The sequence below is a fragment of the Thermothielavioides terrestris genome, chromosome 4 (assembly GCF_000226115.1).
Source record: "Thermothielavioides terrestris NRRL 8126 chromosome 4, complete sequence".
Classification (NCBI taxonomy): domain Eukaryota; kingdom Fungi; phylum Ascomycota; class Sordariomycetes; order Sordariales; family Chaetomiaceae; genus Thermothielavioides; species Thermothielavioides terrestris.
The window spans coordinates 4,521,804-4,544,348 of record NC_016460.1 but is presented as its reverse complement, the minus strand read 5'-3'; the positions used below and the strand labels follow the sequence as shown (position 1 = coordinate 4,544,348).

Here is a 22,545-nt window from a genome sequence, read left to right as displayed (position 1 = left end):
GGTTCAATCCGGCCTCTGTGGTAGTGACAGGCCATGTAGGCGACATCATCATAAGAACTCGCGACAGAAAGAAATCCGAATTCTGGATCGTAAGAAGTCGATCCCGATTCAGTCACCTCATGCACGGTCACCGCCGCATCCTCAAACCTCGCGGGCTGGCCAACATCGAGTCTTTTCTGCGTTCCGGTCTACCCGCAGTTCTCGCCATTGATTAGAATGCGCTTGCTGAGGGCAAGTTGTTCCTAGCCATTGCCACTCCCAAACATTCTGAATTTCCGCCAAAACCTTCAACGCTGAAACCTGACGTAGTCGATTTCTTGGACGGAATCCTAGAACGGGTATCCAGCCCACGACGCCGCATCACCAAGACACGGTTGGTACGTCCCTTGGCTTCAGCATAAACGACGTCCTGCATTGCTCCTTGCCAGAACTTCCAGGCCACACCATCCATCTGTGTCTCCCTTTCCCCGATCCCTAACTCCCTATTGCCATCCTGATGCGGATTTTCGCACGTTTGACATCCAACTTGGCCTGTTCCTTGACACAAATTGCCAAAACCATGTTTCCTGGTCAACAACCGGCGAAAACAGCAACTTGGCAGCAGCACTCTACTACCCCAATGGCACACCATGTGTCTTCCCCTAGGCCGCCTAGTTGTGGCATTCCATCCCCGTCCCAACGCCACCTCCGTCGATGCTTCTATTGACGATGTCACTGGCGATGCAATTCGCATCATCACTCTCGCTGCCAGCCTTCTTCCCACCGTTGTCGTTGGTGCCACCGTCCAACCCGCCGTCGTGGTCCAGGACGGCACTGCCCACCCCCAGGACCTGCGCCATCAGCTCGCGCTCGGGCGGCGCCATCTTGGCCGTCAGCGAGCGCAGCACCGCGTGCCCGAGGAGGTGGATCTGTCCCTGGTCGTAGAGGCCCTTGGCGGTCAGGATGAGGGTTGAGCGCAGGGCGGTGAGCAGCGTTCGGTCTGGTTCGGCGCTTGGTGTCTCCGGCCGGCCGGATGCGGGCGGTTTGGGGTCGGTGGGGGCCGAGGCTGAGGCAGGGCAGGCCGGTGAAGGGGCTGTTGAGAGCTCGGGAGCGGGGCGGTTCAGCGCGTTGAGCTTCTTGAGCGTTATGGACCCCAGCTGGACGAAGGAATGGGTCAGCATGCCACCGAAGTGCTCAAATCCGTGGCGCAAAAAATAAACCCGGAGCAGCGTCTCGAGATGGCGCGCAGCTGTGTCGCGGATGTTGAGGGCTTCTGACAGCACTGAAGGCGGCAGCAGCCCCGGCACGGTGTCGGTGAAGCGCTCATAAAAGCTGAAGACAGTTTTGTGGTAAATCACGCTGCCAGCAGTCACGGCTGGTAAGGAACATGCATTTTGCCAACGACGGAGAGCGGGAGGAGGCGAAGAGGGGAGACTGACTGCAGCATTATATGGCCCGGCTGCGTGATGCTCGCGGGCTTGAGTGGCGCTGGCAGGTTGTCATGCCACGCCTTGAGCCAGGCGTAGTACTTGTCGCAGATCTCTTGGGCCACGGCACTCGTCCAACCGCACTCAAGAACACGCTTCTCCAGATGCCACCCCTGCAGCATGATAACGCGCAGCCGCGACTCTGCGTAGAAGTGCTGGGGGAAGTGAGTGGTGTACAGCCGAGGGTCCGCCGGATACCTCACCCAGATCTGGCCATAAAAGTCGGGGTGTTCTTCTGGGTTTGGTAATGGGACGGCGGGAGGCGATTCGAGTCTGGGCCCCTCTGAGTAGACGAAAGAAATGACGCTTAGATGGCATGGTTAGCGCGAGATCAACCAGCTTATTATTGATGTTGTGGAGAGCGATGCGCCGCACCTCTGGATGTTGAACAATGCCCACGCTGTGAAGGTCCTCGCCGCGCTCTTCCTCCTGTTTTGCTTGGGACTGTCGTCGACTGGACCAAAGAGTGCAATGCGCTGCGCCAACTCCACCGCCCGGATCCAGCAGGGGAGGGCCAGGACTTCCATCGCATTGAGGAGCTTTGCAACATCCAGGGCTATCGACGCTTGCAGAGTCGTGAGGCGGACCCGATTGCTCGACATCTCCATCTGCCACAGTCGACTGGCTTCTGCCGTGAACTTGCAGCTAAAGCTCCGCAAGTTGCCCGACTCGCATCTGCTGGCCGGGCCGGGGTTAGCGATCTGGAATGCGCATGGAAGATCAGTCGACTGGTCACAGCACAGCCTGGTCCAAAGCGCTCACGGGCTACCTACGCTGCCCACGGCGAGGACGGCGTTTACCAACAGGGACGAGCAGAAGCTCTTGCGGCCAGAGGCCATGTCCTGCAGGAAATAGTCCTTCTGGAAGGACGGTATCCAGTGGTAAAAATGCAGAAAGTACTTCGCCAGCAGGCCGCGCATGAGGACGTCATCCGATGACACCCTCGTCCACTCGGACGGCTTCACCGTCTCGAGCAGGGGCTCGACGAGCTCGGCGGCGTGGTAGGGCACGTAATATGAGCTCGGTGCTCCTTCCCGGCTGCGAGCACGCTGGGGCAGATCAAGTTGACGCGTCGCAGCGGCGCCGTTTGGCGCCCAGTCGTGTATCCACGTATCAAGGTAAGGGTTGTCCGGGCGCACTAGATAGGCGGGCATCTCCTGGACGAAGGGAAACACATATCGGTAGCGCCTCTCGGGCACCACGGCAAGCTGCAGGAGCAAGTCGCCCTCGCGGACGAAGCGCAGGACGGACTCGGGCTGCGAGCCCAGGCGGATTCGCTTCAGGATCTCCTCGGCCTCCTTCAGCGGGCGGTCGCGAAGGTGCTCCCAAATCTCGCGGAAGGTCGACTCGCGCTCGTGGGCCTCGGAGTATCTCCGCTTCAGGGCCTGGAAGTGGGTCTCGGTGGCCGAGCTGGTGGTGTACACACAGTTGATTCCGGCCGAGGCGCAGTAGCTACAGGGACGCGCCGCGTTGCACTGGGAGTTCTCGGATGTCAGCGCGGTGATCTGACGGCACTCGTGTGCACATTACCTAGACAGGCGATGATCGGGAACGATGCTCGCGCACCTTGACTCTCCGTTTCCTGCAAGTCTCGCAGGCCGCCCTCGAATGGGCCTTCCTGCGCAGCAGCACCGGTCCAGGGTTGGGCACCGGCCTGGAGTCGACGACATCCGGCTGCACGGTAGGCACAAGCCGTCGTGTCGACGAACTTGAATTTGAAGCTTGTGTCTTGCTATCCATGACTGGAACACCACTGGCTGGCCCGAGGGGGGGGACCATTGTGGGTGCGCGCTCTGACAACTCATGGCAGCGAGGGCGCCAACCATGACTTGACGCGCTGCACCGAGGTGAGGCAGGTAGGTGAGGGCGATTGCCGGATTCGACACCTCCAGCATTCTGAATCCTTGCGCGACAGGGGTTCATTGGTTGTTGTGGCACCGTTACCTTTTCTAGTGTAGCGTGTAGCGTAGCGAGTTCTAAAGGGGCCCACCGACCAAGCTACCTGAGGGTTCAGAATGCGAATGCGACCCTCTTTTCAAACATCACAGATTTCTGAGAAACACAACATATTTTGAGCTTTTGAAGCGTAGGCAATTCAGCGTTTTCATGCACTTTCCAGCCTCTTCAATAACACTATCAACGTTGTCAATTTGTAGCAATTCCTATGGCGACATGTCAGCTAGGGGGTGTGGTGACGCTCGCTGCGAAGTTTTGGGGGGGGGGGGGGGGGGCACAGACGGCCCCGGGTCTGTGATGTTTTTTCAGGGGGTTCGGGGTGAATGAGACGGTGGGACCGCATGTTGGGAACCCGGCTCCCTGGGACGAATCAGCCTGCCTGGATTTCTTCCCGACACTGCTGATCATGAAATCAAGCATTACTATATAGTAAACAACCCTGAGATCTCCCCCAACCGACTTGCCTATAACCAGATACACTAGTAAGTTAGTTTGGTAACTACGCCTCCTCGAGCATTCTGAATCCTTGCGTAGTGGGCAGGGCCCGTTAAATCTTGCTAGAAAAGGTAATGGTGCCAGAAACAGAGGACCCTGCCTCGCAAGGATTCTGAACACAATGCGAGAGGCGGTGTGATGACATATTGTATACTAGGGTGTATTGTACACTAGTGTACAGTGTAGTGTACATACCGACAAAGCGTGACAATCTCCATAACGGCTGATATCGATCTGCCCCGACCATGGCGGCTCTCAATGGCACAGCTTCTTGATCGCCAGTCGCCTCGTATGCAGTCACATTCACCCCTCCTTGGCCGGCCAAGGCTTAACTCTAGCTTGGAAACAAAGGAGATTAACTACGGAGTACGGAGTAGTTCAAGTTCCTCGGCACCGAACCCCTGTGTTCCTGCGACAGCGGCCGCAGTGAGCCGGCGCCACTCCGAGCAGACAAAACAGGGTTGCATGCATAGCCTCGAGGTGCATCATGAACACAAACACCGCGACCAGGCCGCGGCGCAATGCCACCAAGTTTGTGGTTGCCAGTCTGCCACGTTTAATTATTGTTACATAACTAACATTGTATTATCAGTTACATGACGCTCAGATTTATGCACTCTGTACACTAGTTGGCAGCCACTTTTCACGAAAACTTGACCGCCTTCGCCTCGTAGTCAAGGATGTACCGCTTTCCCGCGGATTCCGTCAAGCCGTAGATGCGCCCGCCTCTCCTCTTGTCATAGCTGAGGTCCTCGGGGCTCGGCGGGAAAAAGCCGGCGTTGTTGTGTGCCGCCTTGCCCGGCACCCACCCGAACATGTCGCCGGCGCTCTTGCCGTTGCTGCGCGAGATGAAGATCTTGCCGTTGGCCGACACGGCGCCCTGCATGCGCTCGATGCCCACGCAGTAGGCCCACGCTGCCTTGGCCGTCTTGTTGCCGTCCACCTCGAGCCGGCTCGTCGTGCTGTTGGTCAGGTCGAACTTGGCCATGCGAATGGGCACGGAAGTGCTTGTCTGGTACTCGCCCACCAGGACCTGCGGCGGCGACACCGTCTTGTCGAGCGACAAGTACGAGAAGCGGAAGGGGAAGGACGACGACCACTTGTACCATCTGCGGCGGGTAAGCATATGGCCATGGTGGGTGGGACTGCAAGCTGGTTAACTAGACCGACTGACCTGATCTGCGGGACCACGTATCGGTAGCCTGCTGCTGTATACTTGTCCCCGGACTTGCCCACTGCGTCTCCCGTGTCGACCTGCCAGATGTTGGCCAGGTCGAAAACGCGGATGCCGTTGCTGGTGTCGACGATCCACAGCTTGTCGCCATACCACATGATGCCTCCGGCATGGATCGGCACCTCGCGGAAGTTGTCGGCCGCGTGCGGGTACACCAGCAGCGCGTGCCTGTACGTGTCGTTGGACCGGTTGACGAACGTGATGCGCGCGCTCTTGTCGTCGCTGCGGTGCCAGCTCACGACCCAGCCGTCCACGCCCTCGTACGTGCCGGCGTCGAGCGCGTCCGCCGTCGACGAGATGCCCTGCGGCACCCACTTGTCCGTGTCCTCGTCGTCGAAGCCCGACTTTTTCTCCCACAGCTTGCGGCCCGCGCTGTCCGTCGTCATCTTGTGGTTGCCGTCCTTGAAGACGCTGGCCACGCTGACCCTCTTGAGGACCTTGGCCAGTGACGCCACGTTCGCGTTGTCGGCCTGCTCTACCAGGATGAAGTCCGCGCCATCGCGCTTTTTGTCGCTTGTGTTGCAGTTATTGGGGTCCAGGGCCAGGGCGGGCACCACCAAGGCCGCGGCCACGGCGAGAAGAGTTGAAGAGAACCTCATCTTGGCGGGTGAGCTGAAAAGCTGAGTGAGCTTGCATTGAACATGATGGCAAAGTCCGGTGAGAGCTGGACGGCTTTTCAAGTGCTGAAGATGCGACTTTCATCGCCCACCCCTGCATGGCCCTGGAGTAAGACGGGTCAGTGTGATGCGGCGTTGTATGGGCGTGTCAATGACACGCTCCTCGGATTGGCGCCCGCTGAGCCTCATTTAGTGCAGCTTGTTGCCAAACATAGGAGGTGCGAAAAGCTGATCCCTCCTGCTCGGGACAACAGCTGACCCGATCAACCGTCTGACGTTACATTCTGAAAAGCAGCCCAGCGAAAACACCGAGGTGTTTGCTTCCCCTTTCGAAACAATCTTGGTTGATGTTTATGCCTGAATTATCCTGTTTGTTGCCCAACGAGGGTCTAGACTTTTCCTCGGCGTGACACCTGCTGTGTCTCCTTGGGCGACGCAGGTTAGCTTGCTGTGAGATATCAACGTTGCTACCACTCAGCGACCCGCCTAGAGGGTTTCATTCTTTGACTAACGGACTTCGTGTTGGCGTTGGACGCGATACGCAGGCTTTGCTCCACGCTTGTCTACGAATTACACAGCTGAAATCCCTGCCTGACTCGCTGTTATCCATGAACAATTGCCTACTTCCTGTTGTATCTGTGGGAGGAAACCCCACTTGCTTATTCTTACAGACTGATCATCAGCTCTGGAGGCCTCTGATGACCCAGATTGATCGCCTGGCTGAGTCCACAAAGTCCCCGCCTCCCGACGGCGCCGAGTCGAGGAGAGCCTGGCCAGGCTGGCACAGCGGGGCCGCTCGCAATGATCAAGGTGCACTCCGAGAAGCTGTTGCGTGTGGATGCCCAGACCATCCTCGCAGATGGCGCTCGTGCGAAGTGGCGCGTCTCGTGGCTCCTGGGCAGTTCCTCAACAGACGAACGGCGCTGACAGCCTCAGGACCATTCACATTTCATGGCAAGGCCTTCAGCAGCATCACCTGAAGTAGAGATAACGGGTTATGATATCCACCATCTTGAGGGAAGGAGATACCGTCAATCGCCAATGGTTAAGTTGGACGAACAAGTCCAGAAGGTGAGAGAACAACAGTATCTCGGGTTGCTCCATCTATGTTGAGCCTTGTGTCCATAGACACGTGTGTTTCCCATGCCTGGGACATGAGGGCACTGTCCGGTCGTATTTAACGACAACGGCAAAGCCTCATTATGAGGCGGTAGCCTAAAACTACAGGATGGACGTCTTTGGTCCTCCAGACGTGATCTCATCGGAGAGAAGTAATCTGCCTTCGTAACACCTAACAGTGCTACATTGGTAAGACAGCGTCAAAACTCCCGGGTGCTCTCTGAGAACGCCGTCATTGTGCAGCAGGATTTGTATGGTGTAAACCGTACTATTCGAGTTGGACCCTGGGTATGATCTTGCGTATGCCGGTACATACCTGTGCCAGCCCCATGAGGTAATGATTAGGAAGATTCTGGAAGGCTACCTAGTTAGATGGCAGTTTGCTGCTCACTAGTTCCAAGCTCTACACATGACGTTGGCTACTAGCAACGTCTTGCAGAGCCTCCGATGTACTGGACACGTGTTTTTTCCGATGCAATAAACATTATATTAAGCATAGGATCAAGCCTGGAAAATGGGGGAACAGCAAGTGGTTGTGGTTCGGCAATTAGGCTGTATCTGCCATGAGCCTGCGAAATCCGGGGTTCGGGAGTTGCAATGCGTTGAATAGCCGAAGAGAGCAGACAGTGCCGGCGGCATTGTTTAAATGCAGGCATACACTCTGTCATCAACGTTCTCTAGTTCGAACTTGATCATGCCAACATGCCATGTCGACCTTGCGCCTCTTAATGCCACGAGCCAAGTCGTTCTAAGGCCGTGATACCCGTGCTCGTCCCAACTACACACAGCCCACTCCACCGGACAGACTCACATCTCCTACAAGGGTTAGCACCGCCAGAAATGAACATCCCCCTCGTGCGCCTCCTCTCCCTCGCCGCGGTCGCCTGCGCTGCGATCAATTGGGACGTGTACGAGTACGGCGTGGTGCCGAGCTTCCAGTGGTCGAACCCCTTCCCCTCGGACGGCACCGACCCCGGAGGCTACGACATCCACTGCAAAGCCTCGGGCACATTCCACGCGCGGCTGTACAAGCTGCGCGATCTGCCGCTGGAACCCCCCCTCGGGCTGGCCCCCTGGGAGGGCGCCATCTCTGACTTCATCAGCCGGCGCGACTACCCAGGCAGCTGGGACGGTGTGGACCACAAGGGGCTCGACCGGGAGGTGGTGGTCATGGAGTGGGTGGATGTGCCGGCGGCGGTGCGGGACTGGATCGAGGAGCAGCAGCGGGACGAGAGCGAGGCGAACGACAAGAAGTGGCTGTTTGGCGTGTTTGAGAAGCCGAGGCGGGAGGGGGAGAAGGTGCACGGGACGGTGCCGCCGCGGCCGACGGCGCCGGTTGGGAGCGCCGGTAGCAGTAGTAGTAGTAGCAGTACGTCCGAAGGCGGGCCGGGACGCGCGCAGGGGAGCGGGGGATTGGAGCAAGTGAGGGTTGTGCCGGACAAGGACAAGATCGTGGTGTTCCCCGGGGGGGCAATTTATGAGATCCTGCCGTTGTGGGTGGCCAAGGGAAGCGGGTGCGACCGTAAGCACTGTCCCCATCTCCACGGTTCGGCGCCGTAGACTGGTGATGCTGACACGTCGCAGGTGACCTGCACAACCTGGCCAAATACAAATCGAGGGTAATCGAGCACGGGGTGCTGGCGTGGCCCGTCGACCATACCAAGCCGGACCGCGACAAGGGCCAGCGCGACATGACGTTCAAGATCCAGGCCATGTCAGTGAGCGAAAGCGAAGATGGCAAGCGGGCACGGCTGATGTGGGAGAAGCTGCACCGGGCTATTAAGAGGAACGAACGAAGGCAACAGCGGGAGGAGCGACTGAAGGCGAGGAAGGAGATGGAGGAGGGGCGGGTGAAGGACGAGCTGTAATGAAAGCATGTGAAATATATACTGGTCGCTTGAATATGCCAGCTCTATTATCCAAGCCGCCCCAGGTATCTATGCCATGAAGCGTCTATCCAAGCTTGTCCACCGTGGTATCCTATATCTCCAAGGATACGCAGCAGTTGTGGCATCACTCAAGGGAACGCGGCTGGGCCTGTTTCATTTCTGGGCTACCTTGTCCCCCTTCCCTCTGCATCCGCTCCTCTAACGTCAACTCGCTCTCCGTCTTGACGAGCTTGATAGTAGCGAAAATGAACAGGACGACGGCGGCGCAAGCGGTGGCGAACCACCTCAGAAGGCCTTGTGCCCCTGGGAGGCTGGGCCCCGCCGTCCGCGGCAAGCTCGCCGTCTCCGGGCAACCGGCCGGGCAGCGACCTCGTCGTTGACCACGTTCCCCTGAAGGGCACCATCTCGTCGACCTTTACGGTCCGCGCCCAAGCCGACCACCCGACCCAGCGGGCCTGGTGCATCGAGTACATGCAGGCTGTGTGGCCGCGCAATCCGTGGATCTGTCCCTGCGGTTATATGCGGACGGTGGTGCAGACCATGCAGTAGCTCTGGGAGGCGCGAGGCGGTGGGCGAGCCGGAGAGGGCAAGAGGAACTGGCTGCTGGAGCCCGGGAACATGCGGGACAAGTGCCTGGTTGTGTGAGGACTCGGCTGCTCGAATTGGTTACCAGGTTTCCCAGACCGTCCGAAGAAGTTCAGGACGAGTAACGAGTCCGCCAACAATTCGGCCCCTGAATCAGTCTGGAAACCAGCCTGGAGTGTAGATCGTGGTCAGCACGCTCCTCCAGCCGGCGCTAAACACCCGGGCTTCGGTGTTGTTCGAAGCCTCAACTTCGGTAGAACTCGCCAAGGGTGGCTGCCAAAGGAGTGGATGAGCTGTCATTCAAACCGACACCAACCCCGCAAGCCACTTCGCCGCATACCACCCACACTTCACCACATCTGCGCCGGAACTTCGGCAGGCTTTCTGCGATCGGGCCACATATTCGCTGGCCCCCACCAGTTGAGTTTCACGTACAGTCTCCATGGTCCCCCGCGTCCCCTGGCCAACATGCCGGAGCACTCTCATTCCACGTCCGGGAGGACATTTCGGTTCGCGACGTTTCGCAAGTGACCACCCGCGGCTCAGGAGCCGACCGGCCGTCGGCTTCCGTCGCTTCGTCCGCTGATTGGGACCGCATTCGTCAACCGTCCTCCTCCCCGTCCGCCCCGCTGTGTCTCGCGCGGCTCCATTGGCCCGCAACCACCACTCAGACGGCTGCCGGATGATGTTGCTGCAGGTGCCCAAAGGAGGCCTGGCATGGGACTTTTTCCGCCCTCTTCGGCGGCGCAATTGCTCAGCGATAGGATCAGTGGTGTCCTCCGTCTGCAGCCCCGTCTTTTCTGCTGCGGGCCCGGATTGATCAAATCAAACGTCCTCGTCTGGCGCGTGCATTGCCCGTCCCCGCGGTTTTGTCGCCCTGCAACCGACCTGGGCTGCAGGAGAGCCGTATGCAAGAGAAATCATGCTGTGTATGCGTCTTTGCCGCACGCGACACAGCTTCAAGAAAGCCGCATGCCCCCAACCGCGCTCTGAGCCAGTGCCGGTTTTTTCTTTTTTCTTCCGTCTTTGCTTCCCGTTCTTCATTTGTCTCTCCCGTCGGCGCCTCCATGTATTCCCAGGACCCTACCAGCCGGTTCCACGCCCCAATATCCGTCCCATGACAGACCCCACGCCAAGCAGTTGGCAGATAGCCCCGCGGCCTAACCGTGCCTGATGTACATTCCGCTTGCGCAACCACCACAAGACCAACCAGCCGCCTTCCCCGGCGGCAACACAGCATCGCTGGTATCACCAGCGGTCCACAACGTCACACCCTATCACCACGCCCCTGCCGTGCCGCCGCCGCCGGCATCCGTGTCACCACCGCAAGCACCCCAGCACTCTCACGACCCGCCACCATGGCAGCCGCAGCCCCTCATCGCCAGCCCGCAGCAGCAGCAGCAGCAGCAGCAACAAGCTACTGCCCGGTCCTCTCCCAACTACCGGCCCAACAACATCAAGCGCGCCGCGGCGGCGGCGGACGGCGACGCCAACAACCCCGCTCCCACCGCACCACCGTCTGCTCCGCCACCGCCATCAATGCACGACCAGAACACCGTGATCGCCGTCGTCGTCAGCGTGCTGCTGGCCCTCTTCCTCGCGGGCGTCGCATACTTCCTCTGGCGGTACTACCCGTCCCTTCGGCTGCGGCGCCGGCGCCGGCGCAGGGGCAGCAGGGTTGGCAGTGGCATTGGCAGTGGCAGTAGTAGTTGGGGCAGTAGCGGTGGTGGTGGCAGTGGCGGTGGGAGTGGTGGTGGTAGTGTCAAAAGGACTCGCCCGGCAAGGACGCGGGGAAGGACGCGGGGAAGAACGCGGAGGGGGACGCGGACGTCGGGGAGGACCAGAACGGGGACGGGTGGTGCGAACGGGGCGAGTGCGAGTACCAGTGCGAGCAGTAGTAGTAGCGAGGGAGGGGGCGCGAGTGGTGCAGCAGGTGGTGGTGGGGGCGGTGATACCGGTGGTGGAGGCGGGTAGGTTGGGTGTGTGTTGAGATTGGGCTTTGACCGGGGAGCTGGCGACGTCCAGCAGCGAGTACAGGTTGCGGACCCTCATTTTCCTCGACGGCCGCCAACCATGTCTTTTGCCTGGGATTGGCCATTCGGCTGGGAACTGCACATACTATTGCTGAGGAGTGGTGGCATTGCGGTTTTGAATGGCCACCTCTGAGTGGGAATGGACCCCTGGACAAGCAGATAAGCTTTCCCATTCTCCCTTTCGCATCGTTGTGGCATATTACTTTGTCCCTAGCAGGTAATCCAAAAAAAATTCAAAAATTTTGTTCCCGTCTCCGGGGCTTTCCTTGCCCACTGCCAGAATCGAACTGACGACCTTGGCATAGCCTTACTAGTGCCACGCTCTACCACTGAGCCAAGCGGGCTTGTTGAAGTAGCGCAGCCGAATCGTGATTTATAGTCACAGTGCGAGATCGGGAGTAAGCAGCATCAAGTCTCTAGAAAGTACTTAACTCTTAAAGTGTAATAAGTATAAGAGAATAAGATATACCTTAACTATGTCCCTCATAGCTATTTTCTACTCTACTCTTCGCAACATTTTCTCACTTTTACTCTTTTTAATTGAAGTGAAGCTTGAAGACAAGCTCTGTAGCAGTGGTTATATCCACATAGTGTATGCACTGTCGGAGCAAAACTCAAGTAGTTGAGAGGCCCAAATCATGTGACTTAGCGCAGTTTGCACAGTGTAAATTTCTCTATAAATTACCGCGCAGCTTTGCTTCAGATAACAGAGGCAGACTGTTGCTGTAGGGTACCTATTTTTAATAGATCTTCAGTTTTCTAACTACACAGTAATCAAGCCGAACGTAGCTTCGGTCTTTGCGCCTGCCTCGTGTGCCATTGCCTGCTTCGCAACTACCTTGCCTGCCATTGCTCTTTTTCGCGCCTATCTTATATGCGATTGCCCTGCTTACCGCCTTAGACGGGAGGTAGGCGCAAGACAACGTATTCCATGGCAATCACGTACACGGCAATCAGGCATTACGCGTAAGCTGGTTTTGTTGTAGAGGAGTGTTTAAGCTGCGCTGCTTGCTGCCGTTTGCGTGTGTAACACTATTCGCCTGCGACCCCCTCCACTACTTCTGCCATCGGCGTTCTCGCACGTCTTTCTCCCGGCTGCCTGGACGGCTCCTGTGCCGCTCGGCAGGCAGGCCGCGGCGTCGGCTGCGCTCCCAGCGACTCCCGTCGCTCTCGCCGCTCGCCCGCTCCTCCATTCGCGCGGACCCCCTGCTCCTCGCCGTGTTCTCCCTCGTGCTCAGTCTCTCGGCCTTCGTCCTGGCCCTTTGTTGTGCGTCCGGCCGCGTCCCTCGCACGCTCTCGCGTGGCCGGCTCCCGCGGTCCAGCGCCGGATGCAGGTTCCGCATGTTGTGGATGCTCGCCTGCACGTTGGCCAGCGACCCGCTCAGCCGCTCGGCATCGGCCACCAGGGCGTCGCGCACGTCGCAGCGCCGGTGCGACGGCGCGGTGCGGGCCAGCCGCCGGATTGACTCGGACGCGCCCTTCAGCTCGCGCGTGACCGTGTCCAGCGCGGCAGATAGCTCCGGGTCGACGGCGGCCGAGCCCTGCCTGCCCTGCCTTTGGCCCTGGCTCTGACCCCGGCCGCTGCGGACGTCTCTTGCTGTGGTGGCCGCCCCGGCGGCGCCTTCGGCTGCCGCCCGCCTCTTGGCCTCCCGCCTGCGCCGGATGAGGTGGCGGATGCCGAAGGCGCAGAGGCCGACTGCGAGCTGGCTGATCAGGGCGTGCATGTCGCTACTGTCGCTTCGCGGCAGGTCGCCGCCGCGGCTGCTGGCGCGGTCGCCTCCGCGTGAGGCATCTCTGGTTCTGCTGCGGCTTGATCTGCGGCGCGAGCTCTGTTCTCGCGGGCCGCCTTGTGTCGTTTGCTCGTTCAGTTTCTTGAGTGTGTAGGACAGCACGGCCCGGCCGAGCTGGTGCAGGATTTCGGGTGGCGGCCCGGAGTTCGGCGGCGGTGAGCCGGCGGCCCCTCGGCGGGAGGATGGCATTTCGATCGATTCGGTTAATGCAGCGGTTAGATTGCTTGGAAGCGGTGCCTGGAGCTCTCTTGAGAAACCAGCGAGGCAATACAAGATGAGGCTTTAGTTGCAACTTTGGTTTGCTTGCGGCGAGCTAGGAAATGTTTTCGAACAGCGTGAACGACAACGCGCTGGATTTTCTTTCTATCTTCGCTGCCCTTTCCCGCGTCGCGTGGTCGATCTGTCCACGCTATGATGGCTGGTGGATGGAGGGCGTGATGCGCGACGCAACGGGCAGCTGCGCGTGACCCAGTGACTAGACACCACACCACCACCACCATCACCACCGCCATCCCTCGTTCCACCCCAGGCTAGCGCACGTGGCTGGAGGGGCAGCATATCGGTATCTTGGAAAATAGCGGCAGAGATACCGGATATTGCCATCCTCGGCGGGCCTGTCCATTACTGTTGGTGCCTTCCGCGTCGTAGCCGGCTCTCTTGCTCCGCAGTACTGGTCAGATTAGCGTTAGGTCGTAGGTCCCGAGCATCGCAGGTTGGACCCGCACAACTGACAGGATGGACAGTTCAATCCGGCCCTTTATTTTCGCCTTGAGGTTGATCTCGACATCCAAATCCATATCCAACCTCACTGCAGGGGCGGCGCCCCGATCGATCTGACGCTGCTCCCGGGTCACGGTCTCCTGCCTCCGGAGGAGCGGGGCATCTAGAGAAGAGCTCCGCCGGGCGAGTTGTCCCCGGGATCCGACACTTTGGGCTCTCGTGAGCCTCGTGTCCTGCTGCTCTGGCGCCCACCCCTCCTGCGACGCGGGCCCCAGGTCGGCAACCGAGGCGCTCGCTCGCCGCGCCTCCATGGAAGGTCGCCCACGGCCGTCTTGAGCCATTTCCTTTCCTCTTCTAGGAGCGTGTGTTCTTAGCTTCGGTCGGGGTTGAGAAAACGGGGGGCAGAAAAGCGCAACATGTGGATTCGCCTGCGGCGGGATCCGCGAGGAGGAAGGTTTGCTGCGCTGAGTGGTATGACATCACTTCTTTGCCCCGAGATCGATCCAGAGCACTGGATCCGTGCCCTTTTGTCCGTGACCAGCAGCAGTACAGGCACAGTGGGTGAGCATGTGCGGGAATGAGAGGCCGACAAACAGTTTCTATTTCCAGCACTCCAGACGCTCTTTTGGCCTCTGATGACGGCAAGAAAAAAGAAAGCCGTGGGTATCTTGGCAATTACCGTACGCCCTCGACCCCATCGTGATATTGTGGATCAGCCATGACTCCGTCTTTCGACCCGCACCGGTCGATGCGTGCTCTAACTTATGCGCTCCCGGCGGCGGCGGCCTCGGCCTTCTCCTTGGCCAGCTTGCCCATCTTCTCGGCGGCGAGGCTCAAGGCCGGCAGATTCGCGCCCTGCAGGATGGCGTTGCCGTTGACGGCGACCTGCTTCCCGTCCTTGAAGAACATGAAGGTGGGCATGGCGGCGATGCCGTACTTCTGGGCGACGGACCCGACGGTGTCGACGTTGACCTTGGCGAAGGCGAGGAAGCCGGGGATCGAGTAGGTCGAGGCCATCTTGAGGAAGTGCGGCGCGATCGCCTTGCACGGACCACACCAATCAGCGTAAAAATCGACGATCACATAGCGCGTCGACGCAAGGAGCTCATTGAAGTCGCCGTGCGACGAAATGTGACGGACCGAGTCGGCCATCGGCTACTTGCGGTGGGGGGATGAAGGAGCTGTCGGGACGCCGCGGCGTTCGGGGGGCGCTTTGGGAGTCGCGCGTGTAGAAACAGAACAGGCGGCTCGAAACGGCACCAACGGGAAGAATGCGGCGGCCCGCGACGATGGCGATGGCGACGGCGATGGTGCAATATTTCCGTCGTTGACGACTTCCAGGTTGACGTGACGTGGGGCACAACCCAGCAAAAGCAGCAGAAGCTCAGTGGGGCAAGATCCCTGCCGCGGGGCCAAGCAGAGACGGGAATACATACACTAGTGAAGACCCTGCCAACCCCTGCTACTAGGTGACAGGTTGGTTTCCTGGCAGCGGGGCTTCTGAGAGCCAAACCAGAAGCACGCCAGCGCCGTGGGTAGTCGCAGCTCCTGACGGAACGAGCCATCCTAAAACTGGCAGCCATGAAACAGCAACAACACACGCAGGTGGGCCCCATGCTCATCTCAACACCCAAGGGCCCATTGCTTGCAGTTGGATCCATGACCCCGGCGCCGGCTGGCGGCCGTTCATGAGCTGATGCAGCCGATGCAGCCAGGCACCGCTTGGCAGCATCACACATCACCCGTCTCACATCACAGGTCCTCGCGCGAGGACACGGACACGCGGGCCCACGGCTCCCTTCCCCGGCGGCAGCTCGTCCTACCAGACCAGACAATGGACGTACCTTCTCTACATGGCGCTGCCGCGCTGTACTGTGTAGTAAACTGACAACGGAAAGACGGCCCCCTGCCCACCGCTGCGCGCGCATGAAACTGACCGACGACGGCATGTCACACGTCAAACGCGGGCGTCAACAACCGGACATCGACCGGTAGTATTCTGCGTGCGATTTGTGAGTATTCCGTACAGCTCATGATCCATGATGTCCAAAGTACGGTGTACCACCGCTCCACGCTGTCCCAGGCGGCACACTGTACGAGTCCACGCCAGAAAGCCCGCGGCCCCTCCAGCGCCAGGGCACTCGCCGCCGAGGTTCGGCAGTCTGCGCGACGCGAGACGGCAGCACATCCGGTGTTTGTCCCCGGTCAGATACTAACCGGGGACTTGCCGCTTTACGCGGCTCGCTAGCGAGGCCGTGGTGCTTTCTCTACTGTACCACATCGGCTCGGCTTCCAGGTTTCCGTGGGCCGGTTCTTCTGCTCCTGAATCGCACCTGCCGCTCTGTGCGTTGCTTGTGGCATTCATTCTGAAAACGCCGGTGCCCGCGCTGGTTTGCATGCCGGCATGGTGGGCTGCCTGGATGCCGGTGAGCTGGCCGAGGTTACCCCGGGTTACCCTGGGAGAGCGAGGCTCGCCATCAGGGTAAGCAGCGGTCAAGGATCCAAGCGCGCCATTCCTCCACTCCATTAACCTGTGTTCTCCATGATCCAATCCTTCAATTCCTTGGCAGGCCCTGGTTGAACATGGCGTTCCTAGACTCCTCGGTCGACGGAGCTAGGCTAGGAGACGAAGAAGCTGTCGTACCCTCGCGATTATCCAGCTATATACGGGTACAACAGTTGGAGTAAATGTACCTAGGTAGTTAAAGAGAGTGTTCTGGCCTGGGAGACGGCCTGGCAATTGCCACAAAGTGGCAACCGTCAATTAGCTCCGGCTGGATAGAAGCGACCACTTGGACTAGCCAAACTGAAGCGGTTTCCTAGGTAGATCTTGGCCTTCGGGCGAAGGATCTTGTTCTCCCTTTCTAAGCTCTTGCCCGATTTTGATTGCCGTTTCTACAATCTCTTGAAGCTTCTCAGTGTCGTTGTCCTTCTCTTGGATCTTCTTGACTCTGGCGCCGAGGCTCTGTCAATCTATATACGTGGTTATGCCCTCCAAGTGTCATCTTTACGGCATCGCCAGCCTGCCATGTGCCGTTCCCTACGTGTCACCCGTGTCTGCCATTACAGGTTCGGAGGCGGTTTCGAGGCCCAAGGCACTGCTCCCGAAACCGCTCCCGCGACCGCTCCCGCGACCGCTCTCGAACCAGGTCCCACCTGCCCAAAAGTATGATTACCGCCAGGTGACGGGGGCAGCCGACGGAGGCAGGCATATTGGAGCCGCAAGCGGGGAGCGGCCTGGTCCGACATTCAAACCCAGCGCCCCCGGGGGGCAGGTACATAATGAAGGCTCCTCCTCACATTCCCAGGGGCTGGAACGGTACGATGTCAGGTCACCTTGTTGCAAAGTCTGCCCGCTCACCGATCCAATGACGTCCCCGGCAGACCCGCATACCCGCTGCTACTGGCACATTAACGGCAGCACCGACACGCTTCTCGACCGGCTGGCCGTCGCCGAGCTCTGCAAGGGCTGGCCCGTCTACCGGGACGCCTCCGAGTGGAAGAACTACCGATCTCTCTTCGCCGACGATGCCATCGTGTGGACCAGTATGTCGAGCCCTGCTGCAGCGGTGCATTCGTCAAGATATTCAGCTCTGACCTTGGCAATCCAACGACCCCAGCCTGGAGCGGCCCCCGCCACATCGACGACTTCATCGAGATCTCCAAGGCCGGCAAGGCGCAGGGCGTGTTCATCATGCACCGCGAATGCGGCACCCTGGTCGAGCTGAACCCCGCGCGCAGCCGCGCCATCGGCAAGATGAAGGCCACCATCACGCACCGCTTCAAGTTCGACTCGGCCACCTGCACCGCCAGCAACGGCAGCGACGGCGGCGGCGTCACCACTCCTCTCCTCGCCCAGCCGGCTGAGTTCGACGTCGACTGCGACTGCCGCTTCATCTTCTTCTGCGAGAAGGACGCGGCCACGGGCGAGTGGAAGGCCAAGTACGTCAAGCTGTTCTACGAGAAGGACAAGGTCGTGCCGGTCGACGGCCACACGGCCCCGCGCTTCTCCGCCGAGGAGCTCGCCCGCATCCCCGAGGGCTACAAGTACCTCGGCGCCGCCCAGGCCCGCCTCGGCTACCAGATCGACCTCGACCTGCCCACCGCCGGCGGCGAGCTGTGGGCCCGCATGTACGGCGAGATGGAGAAGTGGCTGGACGGGAAGCGCGTCGATCTCGACTGGGAGAGGGCGGAAAAGAACGGACAGCGGCAGTGATTGGGCGCTGGCTTACTTGCGGTTGGATTGAGGTGAGCTCGGGGTGACATCCCGCCATATTAGACCGGCGTTGCGTTTCTCAAGAGTCAGTGCCGTTTGGTGTCGTTGCTGAGCAGAAAGCTTATCGGTTGCGCTCCGAATTGATGGACTCCCACCCCGTGCTCAGAGTTGGAGGTAATTATGAAACAATTTGGCAGGTCAAAGCAGGAATATTGTTTCCTATTAATAACTTGGATTTTCACCGCTGCCAGTGTCTTTCCACTAATATCTGCCCCATCAGCTGGCTGCTGGCCATCAACTGGCAGATGACGGTAGTCCATACCTAAGCAGTGACAGACGTCTCCCCAACTCCGATGGAAGCCCACGGCGAGCAGCCGGAGCCAGGGAGCATCGAGAGAACGCACAGGCACCTGAAACATTTACGATGAGGGGCGGACAGGCACACAACACCGCGTTACGTGCAAGCAAAACTTGACCCGAAACATGAATTGCCTAAGCAAAGCTATACCCAAAACATGAATTGCCCTCCTTCTATCTTCATCAACAATGTCTATCTCCGTTCCCCATATCCAATACCAGCAAATCCATATCCCGCCTGCGTATGACCCGCGCCATGCCCATCCCTCACACCTTTTTTCTGTTCCGTATCATTATTCGTCACTTTTTTCGTGTCTCGCAACCCATCACGACATGAGGCTGTGGGCCTGACCATCATCTAAACATGTAGGGGAGGGGATGAGAAAGTTGAAATGCATGAGCCATTACAGGGGCGTGCAGTGTGTGCATGATAAGGGGTGTGTACATGATCAGGGGCAACGGAAGGGGGTGAAGTTGACGAAAGATAACAACAAGGTAACAATAACAACAACGACAAAAAACACAAAAAGCTAAAACATCACAGCAGGCAACCCAGTGCGAAGCACGAGCCCACGTCTCCCGTTTCACCCATCAGCACCTCCCCTCCCAAACCAAGGCCGATCCAACCCTTCCTTGCTTTGACTGGTACATCCCACCAAACTTCCCCCCTTAAGCAGGGAGTGAAGGCCGGCCCGCGGTTATTTCTCGAATCAGATGGCGGCCGCAATTTGAAGCAAGACCGACAGCGCGCCCCTGTCGCCGGGGTTGCGCACGACGACGAGTTGCTTGTCTTTCTTGCCGCCGCTGCTGCTATCGCGCTCCTTCTTCTGCGGCGACGAGGTGCGAGAGCGGCTGGCGCGCCGCGACGCCGATCCCGACGCCGCCGCGGCCGCGGCGAGCTGGTCGACGCGCTGCTGCAGCTGGGCGGCCTGGTCCGCGGCAGCGTGGTAGGACTGCGTGATGCCGTTGAGCGACTGCTGCGTGGTGGTGAGCTGCTGCTGCGTGGCGCCCAGCTGCGCCGAGAGCGCCGCGTTGCCCTCGGTCAGCGCGTTGATCTCGTCCATGCGCCGCGCGATCTCCTGGCCCTTGGCCTCCAGCTCGGCGCGTAGGGCGGCCGCGGCCGCGTCCGGGTCGCGCGCGAGCTCGGCTTGCAGCGTGCCGATCTTGGCTTGCAGGTCCAACACCTTGCGCTCGAGCTCGGCTTTGGTGGCCTCGAGGGGGGGCAGTCGGCTGGCGTCTGCCTGGGCGGCGCCGAGCTTCGCGTCGAGATCGGCCGTCTTGGCTTCGAGCTCCGAGATCCTGCGCTCCGCGGCCGCCTTGTCGCTGGAGAGCCCGGGAACCTTGGCCGCTTCGTCCTGGAGTTCTGCAATTTTGCCCTGTAGTTTTGCGATCTTGCCCTTCAGTTCTGCAATGGTGGCAGCGAACTCGACATTGACAGCCTCGAGGCCGGCAACTTTATCTGCTTCGGCCTGGACAGCAGCCTTCTCCACCGTGAGCCGATCGATCTCGGCTTTTGCGCCGTCGAGGGCATCTTTGACGCCAGCCATGTCCCCGGCTAGTTCGAGCTTCTGGCTGGCGAGCGACACGTTGGCGGCCTTGGCGCCGGCGAGATCGGTATTGAGCGTCTGGATCTGCGCCTGCGCCTCGGTTTTCTCCGCGACAAGCTCCTGGATCTGTTGCTGCAGGCCGGCCTTGTCGGACTCGAGGCCCTCGATTTTCGTCTTCAGGTCAGCAACTTCGGCCTTGGTCGTGGAGAGCTCCTCCTCCAGAGTGTTGATCTTGGCGTTGAGGTCCGACTTGGAAGCTGTCAGATCCTCGACTTGGGAGCTGAGCTGCGTGATCTTCTCTTCGGCCGTCGCAAGTTTGGCCTCGACTTCGGTCTTCTCCTGCTCGACTGCCGCCTTGGCATTCCCGAGCTCCTCCTTCTCCTGCTCCAGCTCGCCGACGCGACTCTTAATCGCGAGATGCTCCTCTTCCAACTCCCTGCGCAACGCCGCCTTCTCCTCCTCGGCGGCGTCCTTGATCTTCTGTTTTTCCTCCGCGGCAGCCTTCATTTCACCATCGAAGGCGGCGATCCGGACATTCAGGGATTCGACTTCGGTCGTCAGCCGCTCGCGGTCAGCCACCATGTCGGCAATCTCCTTGTCCTTTTTGTCGCGCTGCTCCTGAAGGGCGTCTCTGCTGGTCTCAAGGGCGGCGATCTGGTGGGCCAGCAAGTCTTCCCGCTCCCTGCGGTCCTCCTGCAGCTTCTCGAGGTGCCTCTCGAGCTCGGTACACCTCTCCTCCGCCTTGTCTCTGGACAACTTGGCATCGTCAATCTCCTTCTCGGCTTCCTCGAGCCGGATCTTTTGCAGGTTCACAGTCGACCGATACTCGTCGAGGACTTGCCGGGTGGCATCAAGCTTGGCCTGCAGTTCGGTCTCGACAACACGCTGAGCATCCCGTTCTTTCTCGACCTCGTCGAGCATGCATCTTTGGAGTTCGAAGTTGCTGCGGTACTCGTCGAAGATGGCCTTTTGCTGCTCCAGCATGCCGAGAACCTCTTCTCTGCTCTTGCGCTCTGCGTCGCGCTCCTTCTCCGCGGCTGCCTTCTCCTTGTCCACGATAGCGAGGCGCGAGGTGCTGCCGTCGAGCTCCCTCTTTAGCTTTGCCTCGCTCTCACGCAATGTCTCCCTTTCGGCCTCGAGCTGCTCAATCTTGAGCATCAGGTTGCGCTCCATCTGCTGTTGGTACCGCTCGAGCTCGCGCGCATACCTGGACTCGGCAGTGTCGACCGTGAGGGGGAGCACCTTGACCTGGACTGGCCGGCTGGCGCTCTTGACGACGGTCCGATCCGTCTCAGGGGGCGGTTTTGCCCGAGAGGCCGGCCGTGGCTTGGCCTTGCGGACGGGAGGCGGGGCCGCGCTGACGGTGCTTTCGGAGCCGATGACGCTCGGAGTGAATCGGACGGAGGGCGCAGACTTAGTATTGGTGTTGGCCTCGGTGGGCGTCACGTCGCTGGCGCACGAGTCTGAGGACGTCGAGGTCACCGTGGTGGCCTGCGTGGTGGACGACAGGTCGGAAGATTCCGAGACCGACTCTGTCTCTGGGTCCTTGTCGGGGTAGCGTCGGTCACGGTCATGGCGATCGTACGGCTCGCGGCGGTCGTGACGCTCGAGGAGCCTGTTGTCTGGCACGTATTGGGGGGCCAGCACGGTGCGGACTGGCGGCACGTGGTAGCCGGAGGGGACGTTGGCCGAGGAAGCCCGCGACGGCCGCAGGTTGATGACGCCTGACCGCTCCGCGGGGATTCCTACCCCCGGGAACTTTGCCTTGAGTACCTTCCGGGGCAGGACGCTGGGCAGGGCCCCCGTCGACGCGGAGGGCAGGGGGGGCGGGACTTCCCGGTCCGAGTCGCTTCCCACGGCGGGCAGGTTGGATGACGTGACGGAGGTGTCCGAGTTGCGACGCGGCCGTGTTGAGGTGCGGGCGGTTGGCTTCCGCAAGATCGACTTGGGCTGCTCACGCTGGCCATCGCGCTCCTGCTGCCGCGCCGGCTCCCACTCGGGCCACTCGGCGGGGCGCCCAGTGGACCGGCCGTCGGCGCCGGGGGTCACGGAGCCCCCTACCCTCGGGCGGAGGTATTGTCGCTCTCTCTCCATCCTGTCTGGGATTGTGGCGATGTCGAGTCGGTTCTTGTATGTCGTTGTAGCCAGTTATCGTGTACTGTTTTTTTTCTCACTGTCTGGATGCTCAGGTCGCTCTTGGATCGTGGTAGTGGTGAGGTCGTGGAGTCGTGTCGTCACGGGCGGGCATTGCGGGTGGATTCTCGGTCTTGAGGACGAGAATTGTGTTTGCTGAGGGCACGAGACAGACAGACCAGAGCGTACGATGCAGTTCAGGCAAGACAGGCTGGACAAAGCGGGCAACGGCGTGCAGCAGAGCGTGGTTTTGATGGTCAGAGACCGGGTTGCCCAAGTGGGGTCCGCCGGCAGCAGAGAAGCAGCCCTGTGCTTCCGACATACATGACTCACTCTGAATGTGGCTAGTCGGTCCCGCGAGCTTACTGCTCAATGCGGCAAGGAGACG

General features: G+C 59.9%; 9 protein-coding genes and 1 non-coding gene across 10 annotated transcripts; 3 read left to right on the top strand and 7 right to left on the bottom strand.

The window, feature by feature from the left end:
- Positions 1 to 878: 878 nt before the first annotated feature.
- THITE_2032143 (uncharacterized protein) lies at positions 879 to 3,089 on the bottom strand (the record flags this gene model as incomplete). Its single annotated transcript, XM_003656059.1, has 6 exons — positions 879 to 990; positions 1,132 to 1,301; positions 1,415 to 1,772; positions 1,842 to 2,167; positions 2,240 to 2,941; positions 3,033 to 3,089. Coding segments are annotated over 6 exons (1,725 nt in total), but the record flags the coding sequence as incomplete, so codon positions are not given.
- Positions 3,090 to 4,449: 1,360 nt separating this feature from the next.
- On the bottom strand, positions 4,450 to 5,776 carry THITE_2120498 (uncharacterized protein). The gene is made up of 2 exons (XM_003656058.1): positions 5,092 to 5,776; positions 4,450 to 5,026 (listed from the first exon to the last, which is right to left on the bottom strand). The coding sequence occupies exons 1-2, from the start codon at positions 5,748 to 5,750 to the stop codon at positions 4,561 to 4,563; spliced, it is 1,125 nt and encodes a 374-aa protein (XP_003656106.1). The 5' UTR covers positions 5,751 to 5,776; the 3' UTR covers positions 4,450 to 4,560.
- A 1,951-nt stretch (positions 5,777 to 7,727) lies between these two features.
- THITE_43138 (uncharacterized protein) lies at positions 7,728 to 8,755 on the top strand (the record flags this gene model as incomplete). The annotated part of the gene is made up of 2 exons (XM_003656057.1): positions 7,728 to 8,247; positions 8,472 to 8,755. The coding sequence occupies 2 exons, from the start codon at positions 7,728 to 7,730 to the stop codon at positions 8,753 to 8,755; spliced, it is 804 nt and encodes a 267-aa protein (XP_003656105.1).
- Positions 8,756 to 10,444: 1,689 nt separating this feature from the next.
- On the top strand, positions 10,445 to 11,372 carry THITE_2120497 (uncharacterized protein). Its single transcript, XM_003656056.1, has one exon. The coding sequence runs from the start codon at positions 10,535 to 10,537 to the stop codon at positions 11,333 to 11,335; it is 801 nt and encodes a 266-aa protein (XP_003656104.1). The 5' UTR covers positions 10,445 to 10,534; the 3' UTR covers positions 11,336 to 11,372.
- Positions 11,373 to 11,661: 289 nt separating this feature from the next.
- On the bottom strand, positions 11,662 to 11,738 carry THITE_t114. Its single transcript has one exon. It is a non-coding gene; the product is annotated as a tRNA-Thr (tRNA).
- A 711-nt stretch (positions 11,739 to 12,449) lies between these two features.
- THITE_156426 (uncharacterized protein) lies at positions 12,450 to 13,373 on the bottom strand (the record flags this gene model as incomplete). The annotated part of the gene is made up of 1 exon (XM_003656055.1): positions 12,450 to 13,373. The coding sequence occupies one exon, from the start codon at positions 13,371 to 13,373 to the stop codon at positions 12,450 to 12,452; it is 924 nt and encodes a 307-aa protein (XP_003656103.1).
- A 404-nt stretch (positions 13,374 to 13,777) lies between these two features.
- Positions 13,778 to 14,455, bottom strand: THITE_2120496 (uncharacterized protein). The gene has a single exon (XM_003656054.1). It carries the CDS (start codon positions 14,243 to 14,245, stop codon positions 13,859 to 13,861), a length of 387 nt encoding a protein of 128 aa, XP_003656102.1. The 5' UTR covers positions 14,246 to 14,455; the 3' UTR covers positions 13,778 to 13,858.
- On the bottom strand, positions 14,456 to 15,281 carry THITE_2120495 (uncharacterized protein). The gene has a single exon (XM_003656053.1). It carries the CDS (start codon positions 15,054 to 15,056, stop codon positions 14,667 to 14,669), a length of 390 nt encoding a protein of 129 aa, XP_003656101.1. The 5' UTR covers positions 15,057 to 15,281; the 3' UTR covers positions 14,456 to 14,666.
- A 1,991-nt stretch (positions 15,282 to 17,272) lies between these two features.
- Positions 17,273 to 18,120, top strand: THITE_114367 (uncharacterized protein; the record flags this gene model as incomplete). The annotated part of the gene is made up of 2 exons (XM_003656052.1): positions 17,273 to 17,450; positions 17,525 to 18,120. 2 exons carry the CDS (start codon positions 17,273 to 17,275, stop codon positions 18,118 to 18,120), a joined length of 774 nt encoding a protein of 257 aa, XP_003656100.1.
- An 891-nt stretch (positions 18,121 to 19,011) lies between these two features.
- On the bottom strand, positions 19,012 to 22,306 carry THITE_2120494 (uncharacterized protein). Its single transcript, XM_003656051.1, has one exon. It carries the CDS (start codon positions 22,116 to 22,118, stop codon positions 19,188 to 19,190), a length of 2,931 nt encoding a protein of 976 aa, XP_003656099.1. The 5' UTR covers positions 22,119 to 22,306; the 3' UTR covers positions 19,012 to 19,187.
- Between the last annotated feature and the right edge of the window lie 239 nt (positions 22,307 to 22,545).